Source organism: Myxine glutinosa, chromosome 9 (assembly GCF_964187855.1).
Source record: "Myxine glutinosa chromosome 9, kmMyxGlut1.1, whole genome shotgun sequence".
In the NCBI taxonomy this organism is placed as follows: Eukaryota; Metazoa; Chordata; class Myxini; order Myxiniformes; family Myxinidae; genus Myxine; species Myxine glutinosa.
Window position 1 is genome coordinate 118,253,072 of NC_136269.1, and position 15,340 is coordinate 118,268,411.

The 15,340-nt window shown below is 42.9% G+C and overlaps 1 protein-coding gene across 1 annotated transcript in view; it reads left to right on the forward strand.

Moving 5' to 3' along the window:
* FAM98A (family with sequence similarity 98 member A) overlaps positions 1-13,855 on the forward strand; it is a 54,342-nt gene extending 40,487 nt beyond the window's left edge. The window contains exons 5-9 of the mRNA XM_068128429.2: positions 1,909-1,989; positions 4,770-4,886; positions 6,295-6,462; positions 6,629-6,854; positions 11,997-13,855. Coding sequence (XP_067984530.1) covers positions 1,909-1,989; positions 4,770-4,886; positions 6,295-6,462; positions 6,629-6,854; positions 11,997-12,850 — 1,446 coding nt within the window. The 3' untranslated portion in view covers positions 12,851-13,855. The remainder of the gene's footprint in view (positions 1-1,908; positions 1,990-4,769; positions 4,887-6,294; positions 6,463-6,628; positions 6,855-11,996) is intronic.
* Positions 13,856-15,340: the final 1,485 nt, after the last annotated feature.

Sequence of the window (15,340 nt, forward strand, 5' to 3'; positions counted from 1 at the left end):
TTAAATCGATGTGTAGGGTCTTTGTACTATTTTCAGTTTTTGAATAATTAGTGCATTTCAGAGGTCATGTGACTCCGTTGCTGAACTACCGACCATGGTAACGTCTTAAGAGTTGTTATTCACAACTGATAACATATTTGATGATCGGAGCTCACCATCTCATGAATTGTATCAGTATCTGTGTTGGAATCCGAAAAAATTGGGCTTTATAATTCTTTGTACATGTGGATCGACCCTTAAAGATCATGGTGACAGGTGGTAGCTGAAATGTTTATAAGTTATGAATTGTGAGAAAATAACTGTTTTAAATCCCCTATTTAGGTGCATCGTGGTAAAATATGTTGTCCTATAAAGTTTTGTGCCAATTAACCTTGGGAGCTCAGAGGAGTAGGTTCACAAACATTCAAACAAACAAACATAGCACGATACTTGCAAAATCCCTAAAATAGGTTGTTGGTCTATGTTGACCTCAAAAATAGTAGGTGGTTGAATGCAGTGACCATATATACAAATCCTCTTCAAATTTTAAGTCAATCGGATGAAAATTGAGGATTTTAGAAATTTGACAAAGTTGGTGACCTTTGGCCTATGTTGACCTATTGACCTTTTGACTCCAAAAACAAAAGGGTTCTTGCTTATAAGCAACTCTACCATTTGGTGAAGTTGTGAAGATCAGTTGAAAATTGTGACCTGTAGGTGACTGACACGCACACAGACAGACAGACAGACAGACAGACAGACAGACAAATAGACAGACAGACAGACAAATAGACAGACAGACAAATAGACAGACAGACAAATAGACAGACAGACAAATAGACAGACAGACAAATAGACAGACGGACAAATAGACAGACGGACAAATAGACAGACGGACAAATAGACAGACGGACAAATAGACAGACGGACAAATAGACAGACGGACAAATAGACAGACAGACAAATAGACAGACAAATAGACAGACAAATAGACAGACAAATAGACAGACAAATAGACAGACAGACAAATAGACAGACAGACAAATAGACAGACAGACAAATAGACAGACAGACAAATAGACAGACAGACAAATAGACAGACAGACAAATAGACAGACAAATAGACAGACAGAAAATAGACAGACAGACAAATAGACAGACAGACAAATAGACAGACAGACAAATAGACAGACAGACAAATAGACAGACAGACAAATAGACAGACAGACAAATAGATAGACAGACAAATAGACAGACAAATAGACAGACAGACAAATAGACAGACAAATAGACAGGCAGACAGACAAATAGACAGGCAGACAGACAAATAGACAGACAGACAAATAGACAGACAGACATACACAGACAGACAGAACAACGCACAAGACCAACCAATATACTTGAAAAATCTTCGATTTTCGCCAGTAACAAACATTTCGCTTTTATACATTTATAGATTATACACACATAGGTACCGAGGCTCATGGAAGAGCAGACAAAATGGGATGAAGGGGAAATTTGTAGAAGGGTGAGATCAGTATCTCACCAGGTATAGTAAAGATGTCTCTGGTAATTATCTTGATTTATTTGAAAAAAAAAAGCATAATTTTAAGGGCTGCTGCTGAAGCGCATGGAACTTGGCGTCCGATTGAAGCAAGCATATCCATTCGAGTAACTTTGTGCAGGTAAGTGAGGTTACATGCTTGTAGATTGTTTTTGGGTATGTACTCACCCATAGTGAAACGGCAGCCTTGAAGGCATCTCTAGTCCTGTCACAGTTGTGATATTGCATCATTGCACAGTGCCGTAGTGCCCTAGTCATTTTCCAGACAAAACGAATCCTTCTGTTTTGTATTTTTCATACTTGTACAGAATGAAGAAGAGTTTGTGACCATGACGGTGTATTCAATATTCATTCTTTTTCATTAGCTGAAGGAAGCTCTGACTAAAGTGCCAGCAAATCACATGGGGAAGCCAGTCCTGCAGAAAAGCCTTGGTCCGTTCCACTGGGTACGTATGGTTATAATGGAATATTTGAAAATGAATGGTTTATTTATTCCTGTATTGTTTCGCTGAGTTTGGAGAACTTCCCATGGGCACAGAGTAATCCGTTTTCTTTTTTCTAAAGCTCATAATTTCAACTTGAAGTTTAATTTTTTTTTTTTTTTTTTTTTTTGTGCAATTGTACAATTTTTCTTTTTCTTTTAAATATTCAGTGTCAAATGTTTTGCTTTAAAGTACCGTTAAGTTCCAATAAACTTTGACAGAGTAGGAGGCCATTTGAGGTACGTACGCCTGTGGTCTTTGAGCACTTCGTTAATCTAATGTAACTGCTTATCATTTTATGTACTATATTTCACTTAGGGGAGTGAGGGATGGGGAAGGGAGAGAAGAACAGTTGGGCCAGCACAGACATCACCAGTGTGTCTGGTTTTTTTTTCTTGAATATACATAATGTGTTTTGGTGGGGGAGTAAGGGAGGGGTGGAAGAGGGTGTCAAGACTGCTGTAGGGTGAGTAATGACTGAATACCAACAGCCCATTGACCTTCTGATGAGACCCTATCACAGACATCAATCACACATGTATACAAGCTTCCCACCAGTCCTGGCAATATCCATGTGCAGTACTGCTCCATTCCCAATGCTTCTAGGTACCTATGTAACTCAAATTTAAACAAAACTACCTTTTTGCCACTACCTTTCCAGGGTGACTGGTCCATACATTAACTAGAGAGTTCATAAACTACTGTTACGTTTATGGAGAGGGTAAGAGATCACCTTAGAAGAGAAACAACTGTATAGAGTAGTATGGTCAGTGTGTGAGTAGGAAGCAAATCTTGATGTAAGAAGTGGGGGAGGCATTTGCTTAAGGATTTTCTGTTTGAAGGTGCACCATACGTGTAGGGGTGGTGCTTTGTAATTAATAGTTAGGGATGAAGTTAATTAAATGTGCGTACAAACCTCCCTGTAAAAACATCCGCCGGGTGCACAGGGTCACAGCTCTGTAGAGCAGAGAAGAACGAGGCAGATAGCAATGGGACTCTGCCAGGCGAGGAGAGAGGGGGGCAGAGCTATGATCATCTCTTGAAGTGGGTGGAGCTCAACACCTGAAGGGAGGATGGGTGGTTGTTTAGGGAGGAGCCAGTAGCTCTCGGTTCATGTTCAGAGAAGCAGGAACAGTTCTGAGAGGATTGTGAGAGTTCTGAGGAGAAGGGGGAAGAGCTTATGACGCACAAGTGTTTGTGGAGTTCTGATGAGTGTAAGGAGCCCAGATCGGGCGGATTGATTGTACTGAGGAGCTCGCTGTTTTGTGAGAAAAACTGGAAGAGATGTGAGGAGAATTGGGAGCGAGGAGGCCGTCCTGCCTGCCTTCGCCTGCCTGCTGGTTTATCGTCCTGCTTGTTTCCTCCTCCATCGCCTGCGCATGGCTGCTTCCGCACCCATTCTCCCCTCCCCTGCTACCACCGAAAGACAAGTCACCCGGTTTTGTCCCTCTCCCCGTCTGTGCTACTGACTGGAGTGAGGCGCCTTAGTTTTTGTAGGATTTATTTTACCTCATTGTATATTGTTATTTTTCATTCATTTTATCGTGCTTTTGTTTTTCAGGAATAACCCCGTTTGGTTATAAAAGCTATAAGGTTCTTGTGTTTCTCCACAATCCCGCATGCGCAACCATAATATCGCCATCATTTGGTACTTCTCCACGAGTTTAAACCGTTTGATACATCGCGGGATTTTAACCTCCCGCCGCAATGTGCTCAACGTTGGTTTCATCCATTAACTACTCTCTGAATGAAAGTGTTTCTACCCTTTGCTCCCAAATTGGTTTTGATTATAGTTTTATAAGTCAAATGAATCATGATAGTATTTGCCTTCTGTTAATTGAGCAAGCACCACATTTTGGTCAATAGCACAACAACACCGAAAGAAAACAAAAATCGAGTCCAGCATCTAAAACATGAAAATTAATCTGTGGATCAAAATGTTAGTCTCCACCAACCAAATATTCAATCGATTGATCGATCTAATTAATGTGTGAATATTTTGTAATATGCCTGGTGTTGGCTTAGCGGTTAGGGTGCCGGCTTAGGATCCTAGGATCCTGGGTTCGAATCCCGGTCGATCGCTGAATTAACGCCAGGGGGGTTGACTCAGCCTGTCATCCTGAGGTCGGCAAATTGAGTACCAGCTTGCTGGGATGAATGATCACGGTGTGTACCCCGATTTAGAATAGGTACACGGTATCCCTGCGCATCGTAAGAGGCGACCAAGGGTTGGCGTCAGGAAGGGCATCCGGCCATAAAAACATTGCCTCAAACAGGGAACCATGATTGTCGTGGGGCCCGCTAGGCTAACCCCCGCTCTAGCGGGGAAAATGGCCTTGAAACGATCATTCATTCATTCATGCGATATCACTACCAATTCTGTGGATCGATCTCCTTTGTCTTTCTTTATCCAGATATCTATGCAACGAGTTTTCCTTTTTTTGTAATTATGAGATTGCCAATGATTGCTCATTTAACTTGCACCAATGGATTACAACTTTGACTTGCTTTGAAATATTGGCTGGTAATGTTTTGCAAATCAAGTTTCCATATAGTTTTAAATCAATCTTCTGTTACCCCTCCCACCATTCATCTCCCCCTTGCCACTATCATCCATGCCCCTCCCCTTCCCCCTACCCCCTTCACCAGGGGTTTCTGAGTAGAGTTGAACACACAAAGTTTGTCTGCTCCATTTCTCTGTTTCCTTGATTGTACTTATGGGGGATATACTTAATGCATTGCAGGACAAACTGCAGGCGATCAATGACACCCTCATCAACGAGTATGAAGTGAGACGGCAAATGTTGTTGAAGCGATTGGATGTGACCGTGCAGTCCTTTGGCTGGTCTGATAAAGCGAAGGTAATTTCCTTGATGTTCTGCCTAGAATGTGCATTGCCTTTTCAACTTCCTTCACCGATGGTTTTATTTATTTATTTATTTATTTAATATCATGCACACATGACGTTTATAGCTGTTATGGAAGAATGCCCGATTGTTAATCTTGATCAATGATCTCACTCTCTAGAAAATCCCCTTTTTATATTTGCTGATGACTCCACTCTCTGCCGTGACATCCCTCATCTTTCAGACAGGCAGGCTGTAGCCCTTTCCCTATCTTCAGACCTTGACAAAATCACAAGCTGCTCAAACACTTGGGATATGTCTTTCAATCCAGACAAATGATATTCAAGGCTTCCCTCCATGTTGAGAGAGTTGGAGCAGCATATCCAAAGTAAAATGACCGGGTCGGAAAATGAATTGATGATCTTCTATTCGGCCATTGGAGAAAAGGAAAGATTTGATGTCAACTGCAATGATGCATTCCATGATCTTGCTTATAATTGGAAGCAAGCTAATAGGCCTGCAGTTGAGGGGATCCGTTTTTGCACATGTTTGTGTATTGCAGTGACATTGGCTCTCTTCCAGGCAGACGGACACTGTCCCAGAGAGAATGACTGAGTGAACAGAGCAGAATGAGGATGTGCAAGAACAGCAGATAGGTTTTATGGCACACGAGCTAATGCCATCCGATCCAATTGCAGTCAGATTCTCGGGTTGAAAGAACCTTTTCCACCTTCTCAGGTGCAAAAGACAGGGTCCAGGAACAGTTTGCTACGACTGGGAAGAGTGCATGAAGAGAGTGAGGGATTTGGGTACACAAGATTTGAAAGCAAACACAAAATTGAGGCATTCAGCCTTCTCACGAGTGGAGTCGGCTGAGGTGCCATTAGAAGTGAGGGGAAGGATGGAGGAGGATGCCTCCACTTTTTTTCTTTGTCTCCTATTTTGTTCCTCAACCCTGCTATTGATGTTTCCCCCTCTTTCTAATGTTCCTTTTGTTCTGTTATGTCCTGATCCATTCAATGATCTAGCCCCTCTACGAGCCTTGACTTGGTATACAAAAAAACCCGGTGGTTTATAGGTTGAATAATGAGAAAAAGTAGAATTTGACGTGACTGTGTCTGGATATGTCTCCACCCACATGAGATGTCAACCCACTTACGTTTTATCTCAATTAAAGGTCATCTGAAACATTAAAGGTCACCTGAGAGAGAAAAGGCAGATTAGTAGTAGAGAAACATCAGATGCTTTTAACTCGAGTTATGGTCTGCAAAATTTTCATGACCTTTGACCTGTTGAACCCAAAATGTTATGCCTCTGATTCTTTGTGATAAATCTTCTTTCGATGCTGGAGTTGTATGCCAAGAGGTCATTTGAAATGTTTAAAAGTTTTTTGTTTGTTTTTGAGTCTGCTTTGTTTACACAGGCCAATATTGAGGCGATGGGAAAGGTGTACCACCCAAAGCGTAGAATGCTGCAGAACATGCCAACAATTACACTTGCGCACTTGCTTGCAGCTCGTGATGACTTATCACGACTGTACAAGACCAGCAGTGGTTCACTGCGTGAAAAAACCTCCTGCCCTATCAATAAGGCATGGCATTTATACTCACTCATAATTTTACTTCATCTTGTTCATGTCACCAAATATTTCCTTTCACCCAGTCAAACCATTTTTTTTTTTGGACCGTCATTGAGTTACTTTGGTAGTGTTTGACCCAAATTGGTAACCATTTCAGATTGTTGTCTTGTACGTACAGGTCAGGATGGGCCGCGTGCCAGACAGAGGTGGACGACCCAATGAGATTGAACCACCACCTCCAGAGATGCCACCCTGGCAGCAGAAACAAGACCAACAGTCATTTAGCCGTGGCGGAGGTCGTGGTGGGACTGGTGGAGGTTACGACCAAGGTGGTCGAAGTGGTGGTCAGGGCAGTGGCAGAGGAAGCAAAGTCCAAGGTGGTTGGTCGGATGGCGGGCAACAGGGTACGGTTTTCATTGTTTTACGATTGATTTAAATCTTTTGGTTGCAAAGTTCTGTTGTCACTCCATCAGCAAAAAAAAAAAAAATTCAGTCTTACAACACTTTTCCCAACATTAGTCACTTTTCTCACTGATCAAGGATTGACATTTGTACATTGGCCTGTTTGGCATTCCCATTCAGGTACATAGATCATGATGTTGAGATCTTAGGTTCAAATCCATTATTACCTCCGCCACCGATGGTGGATGGAGGTTGTTTTCACTCCTGTTTGTCTGTTTGTCTTGTTTATTACTTGCCGGAAAAGATTCCGGCAAGTATGTTGATCGGTTGGTTTGTCTGTCTGTCTGTCTGTTTGTCTGTCTGTGCGCAGCACTATGTCTACACCGTTGCATGTAGAATCGCCAAACTTTACACACATATTTGTCTTGCCCTGGAATAGACTGTGCCCGATTGATGACGTCATCGGTCACATGGTTTGGCCGCCATCTTGGAAAAAACGAAAAACTTTGCACCTCTATATCTCCGAAAGTGCTGAATAGAAAAAATTGAGACGGCTCATTGTAAAGAACTCTCCATGGGGAATATAGGTTAATGATGATGTCATAGGTGCGTCCATTATGACGTCATAATTCGACAAGTACAAAACTTCATCCGATCAAGATGAAATTTATTGAGCACAAGCATTACGCCTAGGTCCCCCGTCGGTGAAGTGATGCGAGTTGACAAAGTGGAATACGCAAGGCGGCCATCTTGGATTTTGACGTGGCGACCCAATTTTCAATAGCGTTCTCCCTTATGCGTCGATACACCCACACACCAGATTAGAAGTTAGTAGTTCGTTTATTTTTCAAGATATTTCGCTCACAAGGTTCAGACATATCTATGGTGGTGGCCATCTTGGATTTTGACGTGGCGACCCAATTTTCAATAGCGTTCTTCCTTATGCCTAGATACACCCACACACCAGATTAGAAGTTGGTACTTCGCTTATTTTTCAAGATATTCCGCTCACAAGGTTCAGACGTACATGGCGGTGGCCATCTTGGATTTTGACGTGGCGACCCAATTTTCAATAGCGTTCTTCATTATGCGTAGATACACCCACACACCAGATCAGACGTTAGTAGTTCGTTTATTTTTCAAGATATTTTGCTCACAAGGTTCAGACATATATTTGGTGGCGGCCATCTTGGATTTTGACGTGGCGACCCACTTTTCAATAGCGTTCTCCCTTATGCGTCGATACACCCACACACCAGATTAGAAGTTAGTAGTTCGTTTATTTTTCAAGATATTTCGCTCACAAGGTTCAGACATATCTATGGTGGTGGCCATCTTGGATTTTGACGTGGCGACCCAATTTTCAATAGCGTTCTTCATTATGCGTAGATACACCCACACACCAGATCAGACGTTAGTAGGTCGTTTATTTTTCAAGATATTTTGCTCACAAGGTTCAGACATATATTTGGTGGCGGCCATCTTGGATTTTGACGTGGCGACCCAATTTTCAATAGCGTTCTGCCTTATGCCTAGATACACCCACACACCAGATTAGAAGTTGGTACTTCGCTTATTTTTCAAGATATTCTGCTCACAAAGTTCAGACATACATGGCGGTGGCCATCTTGGATTTTTACGTGGCGACCCAATTTTCAATAGCGTTATTCCTTATGCGTAGATACACCCACACACCAGACTAGACGTTAGTAGTTCATTTATTTTTCAAGATATTTCGCTCACAAGGTTCAGACATATATATGGTGGTGGCCATCTTGGATTTTGACGTGGCGACCCAATTTTCAATAGCGTTCTTCCTTATGCCTAGATACACCCACACACCAGATTCGAAGTTGGTACTTTGCTTATTTTTCAAGATATTTCGCTCACAAGGTTCAGACATACATGGCGGCGGCCATCTTGGATTTTGACGTGGTGGCCAAATGTTCAATAGCGTTCTTCCTTATACCTAGATACACCCACACACCAGATTAGAAGTTGGTACTTCGCTTATTTTTCAAGATATTCCGCTCACAAGGTTCAGACATACATGGCGTCAGACATACATGGCGGCGGCCATCTTGGATTTTGACGTGGGTTGCACCCACACACCAAATTTGAATGCGGTCCTTCGCTTACGCACGCCCGCCTGCACGCACGTCCGCCTGCACGCACGTGCGCACGCACGGAGGGGAAAACCATAGTCTCCCTTTCGCTCTGCCGTGCGACGGGGGACAATAATCTAGGAATAAATTAGTTTAGATAATGATGACAAAATAGATGATAGTAAACAAATAATGATGATGTCATCGGTCACGTGGTTCGGCCACCATATTTGTCCAAAATGGCCAATAAAAAAAGTATATTCCGGCAAGTCCTCGGTCTCTGACCGATTTTTCATCTGTCTGTCTGTTTGTCTGTCTGTGCGCAGCACTATATCTACACTGTTGCACGTAGAATCACCAAACTTTACACACATATTTGTCTTGCCCTGGAATAGACTGTGCCCAATTGATGACGTCATCGGTCATGTGGTTCGGCTGCCATCTTGGAAAAACGGAAAAACTTTGCACTTCTATATCTCCGAAAGTGCTGAATAGAAAAAATTGAGACATGGCTCATTGTAAAGAACTCTCCATGGGGAATAAAATATGTTAATGATGATGTCATTGGTGCCTCCATTATGACGTCATAATTCGACAAGTACAAAACTTCATCCGATCAAGATGAAATTTCTTGAGCATCATCAAGGAATAAATTAGTTTAGAAAACAAATAATGATGTCATCGGTCACGTGGTTCGGCCGCCGTATTTGTCCAAAATGGCCGATAAAAAAGTACATTCCGGCAAGTCCTCGGTCTCTGACCGATTTTTCATTTGTTTGTCTGTCTGTGACCAGGATATTTCAAAGTTGTGGATGGATTCGGATGAAACTTTGTGGACAGGTTGGGTGTGTACCAACCACCGTTTAGAGGCCATTTTTCCCCGCAAGGCGGGGGTTGGCCTTTTCGGGGACCGTGGTAGTTGTTGTTTTTTGGTCCCCTTTTTGAAGCAATGTTTTACGGCCGGATGCCCTTCCTGACGCCAACCCTTTTTGCCGCCTTCAACGACAAACAGGGAATTACCAGTGAACTGGTACTCAATTAGCCGACCTCGGAAGGATGACAGGCTGAGTCAACCCCCCTGGCATTAATTCGGCGATCGACCGAGATTCGAACCCAGGATCCTAGGATCCTAAGCCGGCACCCTAGCCGCTAGCCCAACACCAGGGACCAGGTTGGGTGTGTAAAACCACCTTTAGAGGCCATTTTTCCCCGCAAGCGGGGGTTGGCCTTTTTCGGGAACCGTGGTAGTTGTTGTTTTTCGGTCCCCTTTTTGAAGCAATGTTTTACGGCCGGATGCCCTTCCTGACGCCAACCCTTTTTGCCGCCTTTAACGACAAGCAGGGATTACCAGTGAACTGGTACTCAATTAGCCGACCTCGGAAGGATGACAGGCTGAGTCAACCCCCCTGGCGTTAATTCAGCGATCGACCGGGTTTCGAACCCAGGATCCTAGGATCCTAAGCTGACACCCTAGCCGCTAGCCCAACACCAGGGTTCAACACCAGGGGTGTGTGACAAGGACTAATTGATTTTATTTCGGTGAAGATCAGGATCCTATAATTGTAATTATTTAAGTGATCCTTCACCATTGAGTGACGACCAAAAACGATATATAGCACGATATATCAAAGTTGTGGACAGATTCGGACAACATGACAATAGATTATTCTGTCTGAGATTTTAACCTGAGATCCCAGCAAAGAATAATTTCTCAGATTCTTCTGTTTTATAATGGTTTGTATACACACCAACGTTAAAAAGAGAGTAAATGTGAAGCAAACATATCACAAACCGGTATTTAAAAGTACAAAACCCAAACTTCTGACCTTGATGTCACATCTGAGGCTCACTTGTGTCTTATGCCTCACGTCAAAGGTCTTGCGTATGCCTTCGGATTTCCAAAACGGTCCTGTACTGAGTTTTTATTCTCAAACTTTACCGTTCCCCAAGGTCGCCCAAATTAACCTAATTTGGGGAGGTGGCACGCATGGGAAGCAGATGGAATTAACATATTTCTCTTACCTTTTAAAGGTTTATTTATAATGAATATGGGGGTAAGGGTGGACAGGATGAGTAGTTTGGGACAAACCATGCGATCAACAGACACAGAGGGAAAAGGGAATGTGTACTCTTGTATATAAGGACATAAATATAGAGCAAATCCTAACCCACACTGGGCGCCACGGATTGCACTTGCACAAACATTAAAATTGCAGGCGAGGACTTTCCTTTAGCGATGGTGTAGCTTAGACAGTGTCCACATTTCAGAGGACCATCCTCCATGTGCAACAATGGAACAGAGCCAGCGACGAAGTCAGCCAAAAACGAGAAGCAAGCAAAACCTAGAAAGAACTTCTTCACTCTCCTTCTGCACGCCAGGAGCTCTGGTGTGCCCTTTCTTTCCTCTCGAGGCCCTTTTTCTTGGTCTCGATCCTCTCTGCTTCTTCTTCCTCAGACTTCTTCCTCATCCTTCTGGAGTTCTCCTTTGAGCTGTCCTGCTCATGGGGTGGCCCCAATAAAAATAAACATTTCCCTACTTCCAGGCCATACAGCACATTACACCACCATGGCTTGCACACATTGGCCTGAGAGATGATGATGGCCTTTTTTTGAAGTGTGTGACTTTTTGTGACAAAGTCCTCACCTTGCCCCACCTGCAAACAAGAGGTGTTTCTGCATACAATATTACCATGACTATCCTGTCTATAAATTACATATGCTGCCCCCTCAGCATCCTGTAACAAAAGGACTTTGACAAGTCCCTGATACATAGCAATCTAGCTTCCTTGAAATTAACACAGTATAGCTATGGATCCTCTTCCCCACCCTCCTTCTACGTAACATAATGTTCCTAAACTTTGTCTTCTTTGCAATTTTATTGTTGCCGTGCATATTATACAACTTGTAGAAATTTTGTAGCAAGGTTCTTTCCACCCCCTTCCCCCACCCCCATTTATGCGTTGGTTTCTAGTAAATGTAGTGTGAAAGTGTTTGATTAAAAATTAATCACATATTCCATTTTTCTTCCGCCTTCCCCAGGATATGGTGGTTCTCATATTGGCTATAATGGTGAGAGCAGAGGAGGCAATTTTGGTGGTGTTTCAAGAGGAGGTTACGGCAGCGGTGGTTATGGGGGTGGTGGACAAGGTGGTGGTTATGGGGGAGGTGGACAGGGAAGTGGTTATGGGGGTGGTGGACAAGGTGGTGGTTATGGGGGTAGTGGACAAGGTGGTGGTTATGGGGGTAGTGGACAAGGTGGTGGTTATGGGGGTAGTGGACAAGGTGGTGGTTATGGGGGTGGTGGACAAGGTGGTGGTTATGGGGGTAGTGGACAAGGTGGTGGTTATGGGGGTGGTGGACAAGGTGGTGGTTATGGGAGTGGTGGACAAGGTGGTGGTTATGGGAGTGGTGGACAAGGTGGTTATAGGGGTGCTAGTCAAGGCGGTGGTTATGGGAGCGGTGGACGAGGGGGTGATTATGGGGGTGGTGGACGAGGAGGTCATTATGGTGGTGGTCCACAACGTGGCTCTGGGTATGGGAGTGAACAAGGTGTATCGAGAGATAGCTACAGTAGTGGAAGTACTGGTTACGTACAACCTGGAGGAAACTATGGAGGTTCTGGGGGAGGTGGTGGCGGCAGCACCAGTAACTATGAAAGAGAAGGAGGAGGATCTGGCAGTGGTGGGAGAAGAGGTGAAGGATATGGGGGAAGAGGCAGAAGTGGTGGAAGAGGAGGTGAAAACTATTCGCGCGGAAGGGGTCGAGGTGGAAGAGGTTGGAGTGCGGGCCGTGGAAGCATGAATGCGAACCAAGGGCAGTTTGAACAATACTTTCAGCAGGGAGGCTATCAGTACAGCCAGGCTGGTTTTGGTCAAGGCCAATACTCCAGCTGAACTCTCAATATGCTATAGTCTCTCCAAGGATCTCGCAATGCCATGAGAAGATTTCGATAATCAAATCTTATCATGCCTTGTTCATCTCGATAAACGCTGTTCGTGCATTCTCAATCGAATGACAATGCAGTAATGCTTTATGTGAATGATAAAAGAAAGGTGTTTTCTTTCTTTATTTTCATTGATCTTATGTATATCTCCTTCATTGTACAGGTTGTTTGGAGAAGGCATAACTGATTTAGAGTAGCATGTTTTAATGTGCTCTTTCTCAGGTTTCGTAAAAATTGCTTTCCATTTTCATGGACGAAATGATTTTGAATTTTCTCAAAAATGTTGCTGTTGGATATTTTGAGAGGTACGGCCGATTTGAACGCAGCAGGTGCAATCTTTACGGTCGCTGTTGTGGGATATTCTCTCATCAGTTTACTTGTGGACCGGTTCTCATTGAGGTCGCAGTACAGGTGTACTATTTGATGACCTTCCAAACTGAGGTGTTGGATCACACCCATCTTGTCGCTGTCCAAATGCTGATACTCAGTACTTGGTCAGCATAGCATCTTCTGTGTGTTCTTTGCAACTTTTCATCCGCTTGTCGTCTCGATCCTCCTTTCTCATTGGGATGGGGGGGGCGGAGGTGGGCAGGAGTCGAGGGGCTAATTATTATTTTTTACATTGGCCTCTGTCGTTTAAGGAGTACCTTGCAGTATATTGAATTGTCAGGTGTTGCACATACGGCGTCGCAACACCACAAAACACTAGTGGGCCTATATTGCTGGGTTCTGGTGATGAATCGTGCATACATTGATCAATGTACCGCGTTCTTGGTTTCACACAAGTTGTGTTTTTTTAAAATCTCTTGTGGAATGTTTACAGCTCGTGTAAATGGAAAGAAAAAATGCTACTTGAGGAAAATGCCAACGGTGTGCTGCAATTGCTTTCAGGACCCCGTTTCAGATTGCGATTAGTGCAAAATAAAAGTTCCATGTGCTGATGTGTTAAACACAATATGTACTTCCTGTTTGTTGTTTTAAGATTCTTCATTCTTTTGCTTCTGGAATTGTCTGGCTCTTTTTTTTTACCTTTGCCATTGTTTCTCTTGCCATTCCACAAGTGAGATGTTTTTGTTTGTTTGCATAGTCGAGCCTCATGGAAGAACTACTACTACTACTACTACTAGTACTAGTATCAGGATGTCATATGACTGAAGGGACTAGAGAGACAGAGAGAGACAGACACAGGATTGGTATCCCCAACACTTGCTTGTGCAAGTTCTCATCTGCCACAGTCATTAATGTATATATTTCTTAACTTAATGAAACTAAAGGAAACATCTGTGATTTGTAAGATTAAAAGCTACTTTCAGCAGTTGACCAAAGTTCAAATACATCACCTCATCTCCATAAGGAAGTCTTGTGATGCAACTCTTCCCACAGAACAAGTTGAGAATCAAAACTGCTTTGCTTCTCCATATGATTATTTCTTTCTTGAAAAGGGGAATATACTCTGTTTGCAAGGTCTCTGGGTAAAAACTCGTAACCTTGCGACATGTGAATTGTTAGGGCTTCGTGATGGTATAAACAGCTGGTATTAATATTGGGACATGGCAAATTTAATGTGTAAAAGTTGGGAACCGAACTGTTCTTTCCCCCACGGTTTTATAATGGAGGATGTTTGAGAGTGGGGCAATCTGCTGCTTAACGTTTCCTCCACAGCATTCACCAGGATGAGAGTTGGTAATCGGACGGATTTGGGATCCACAGGTTCATTTGGTTTGTTAGGCATGTCACCTGACTTCAAGGAGTAGAGGGGGTGGGGAGGTGTAGATGTGACGTTTTATACTCTTGTCACGATTGCACTTCGACCTGCATCAAAAGGGTTTTGCTGCTTCCAAGACTTGCAGGGGTACACGGTGTTGCCCAGTCTATTTTTTTGTGGGGGTGGAAAACACTTTCTGACACACACTAAGGAATGATGTTGGGAATCATTTAATATTACCTTTCACATCTACTATAAAAGGCTGAGTTGTGTGTATGTCACCATTTTTCCTCAAATGGCTGTATGGATCTTCATCATATTTTCAGAGGTTCATCAGTGAGTGCCGAGGAATGTTTAAGGCAAACAAAAAAAAAAAGTTAGATTTTTTTTGGACTTTTTTTTTTTTAATTGCTCTTTTGTGCCTCACTAAAGTTTACTTTACCTCTTCACTAAAGTTTTACGAAACTAAAGTTTTACTAAAACCTCACTTAAGTTTAGTGCCTCACTTTAGTGATTTTTTTGCTTTTGGTTACGTGAAAGGTAATTTAAATTATCCCCGGTGTGCGTGTATGTGCGTAATACTATAATACAGTCACGTGCAAAAGTAAGTACACCCCATGTAAAGTTTTGACTTTTTCAACATATTTCAACATCCAGCTATTTGATCTTCATTTCAACAATATTGATAGATAAAGGTGATATAATATAACAAATATCATGAAACATTTACATTTT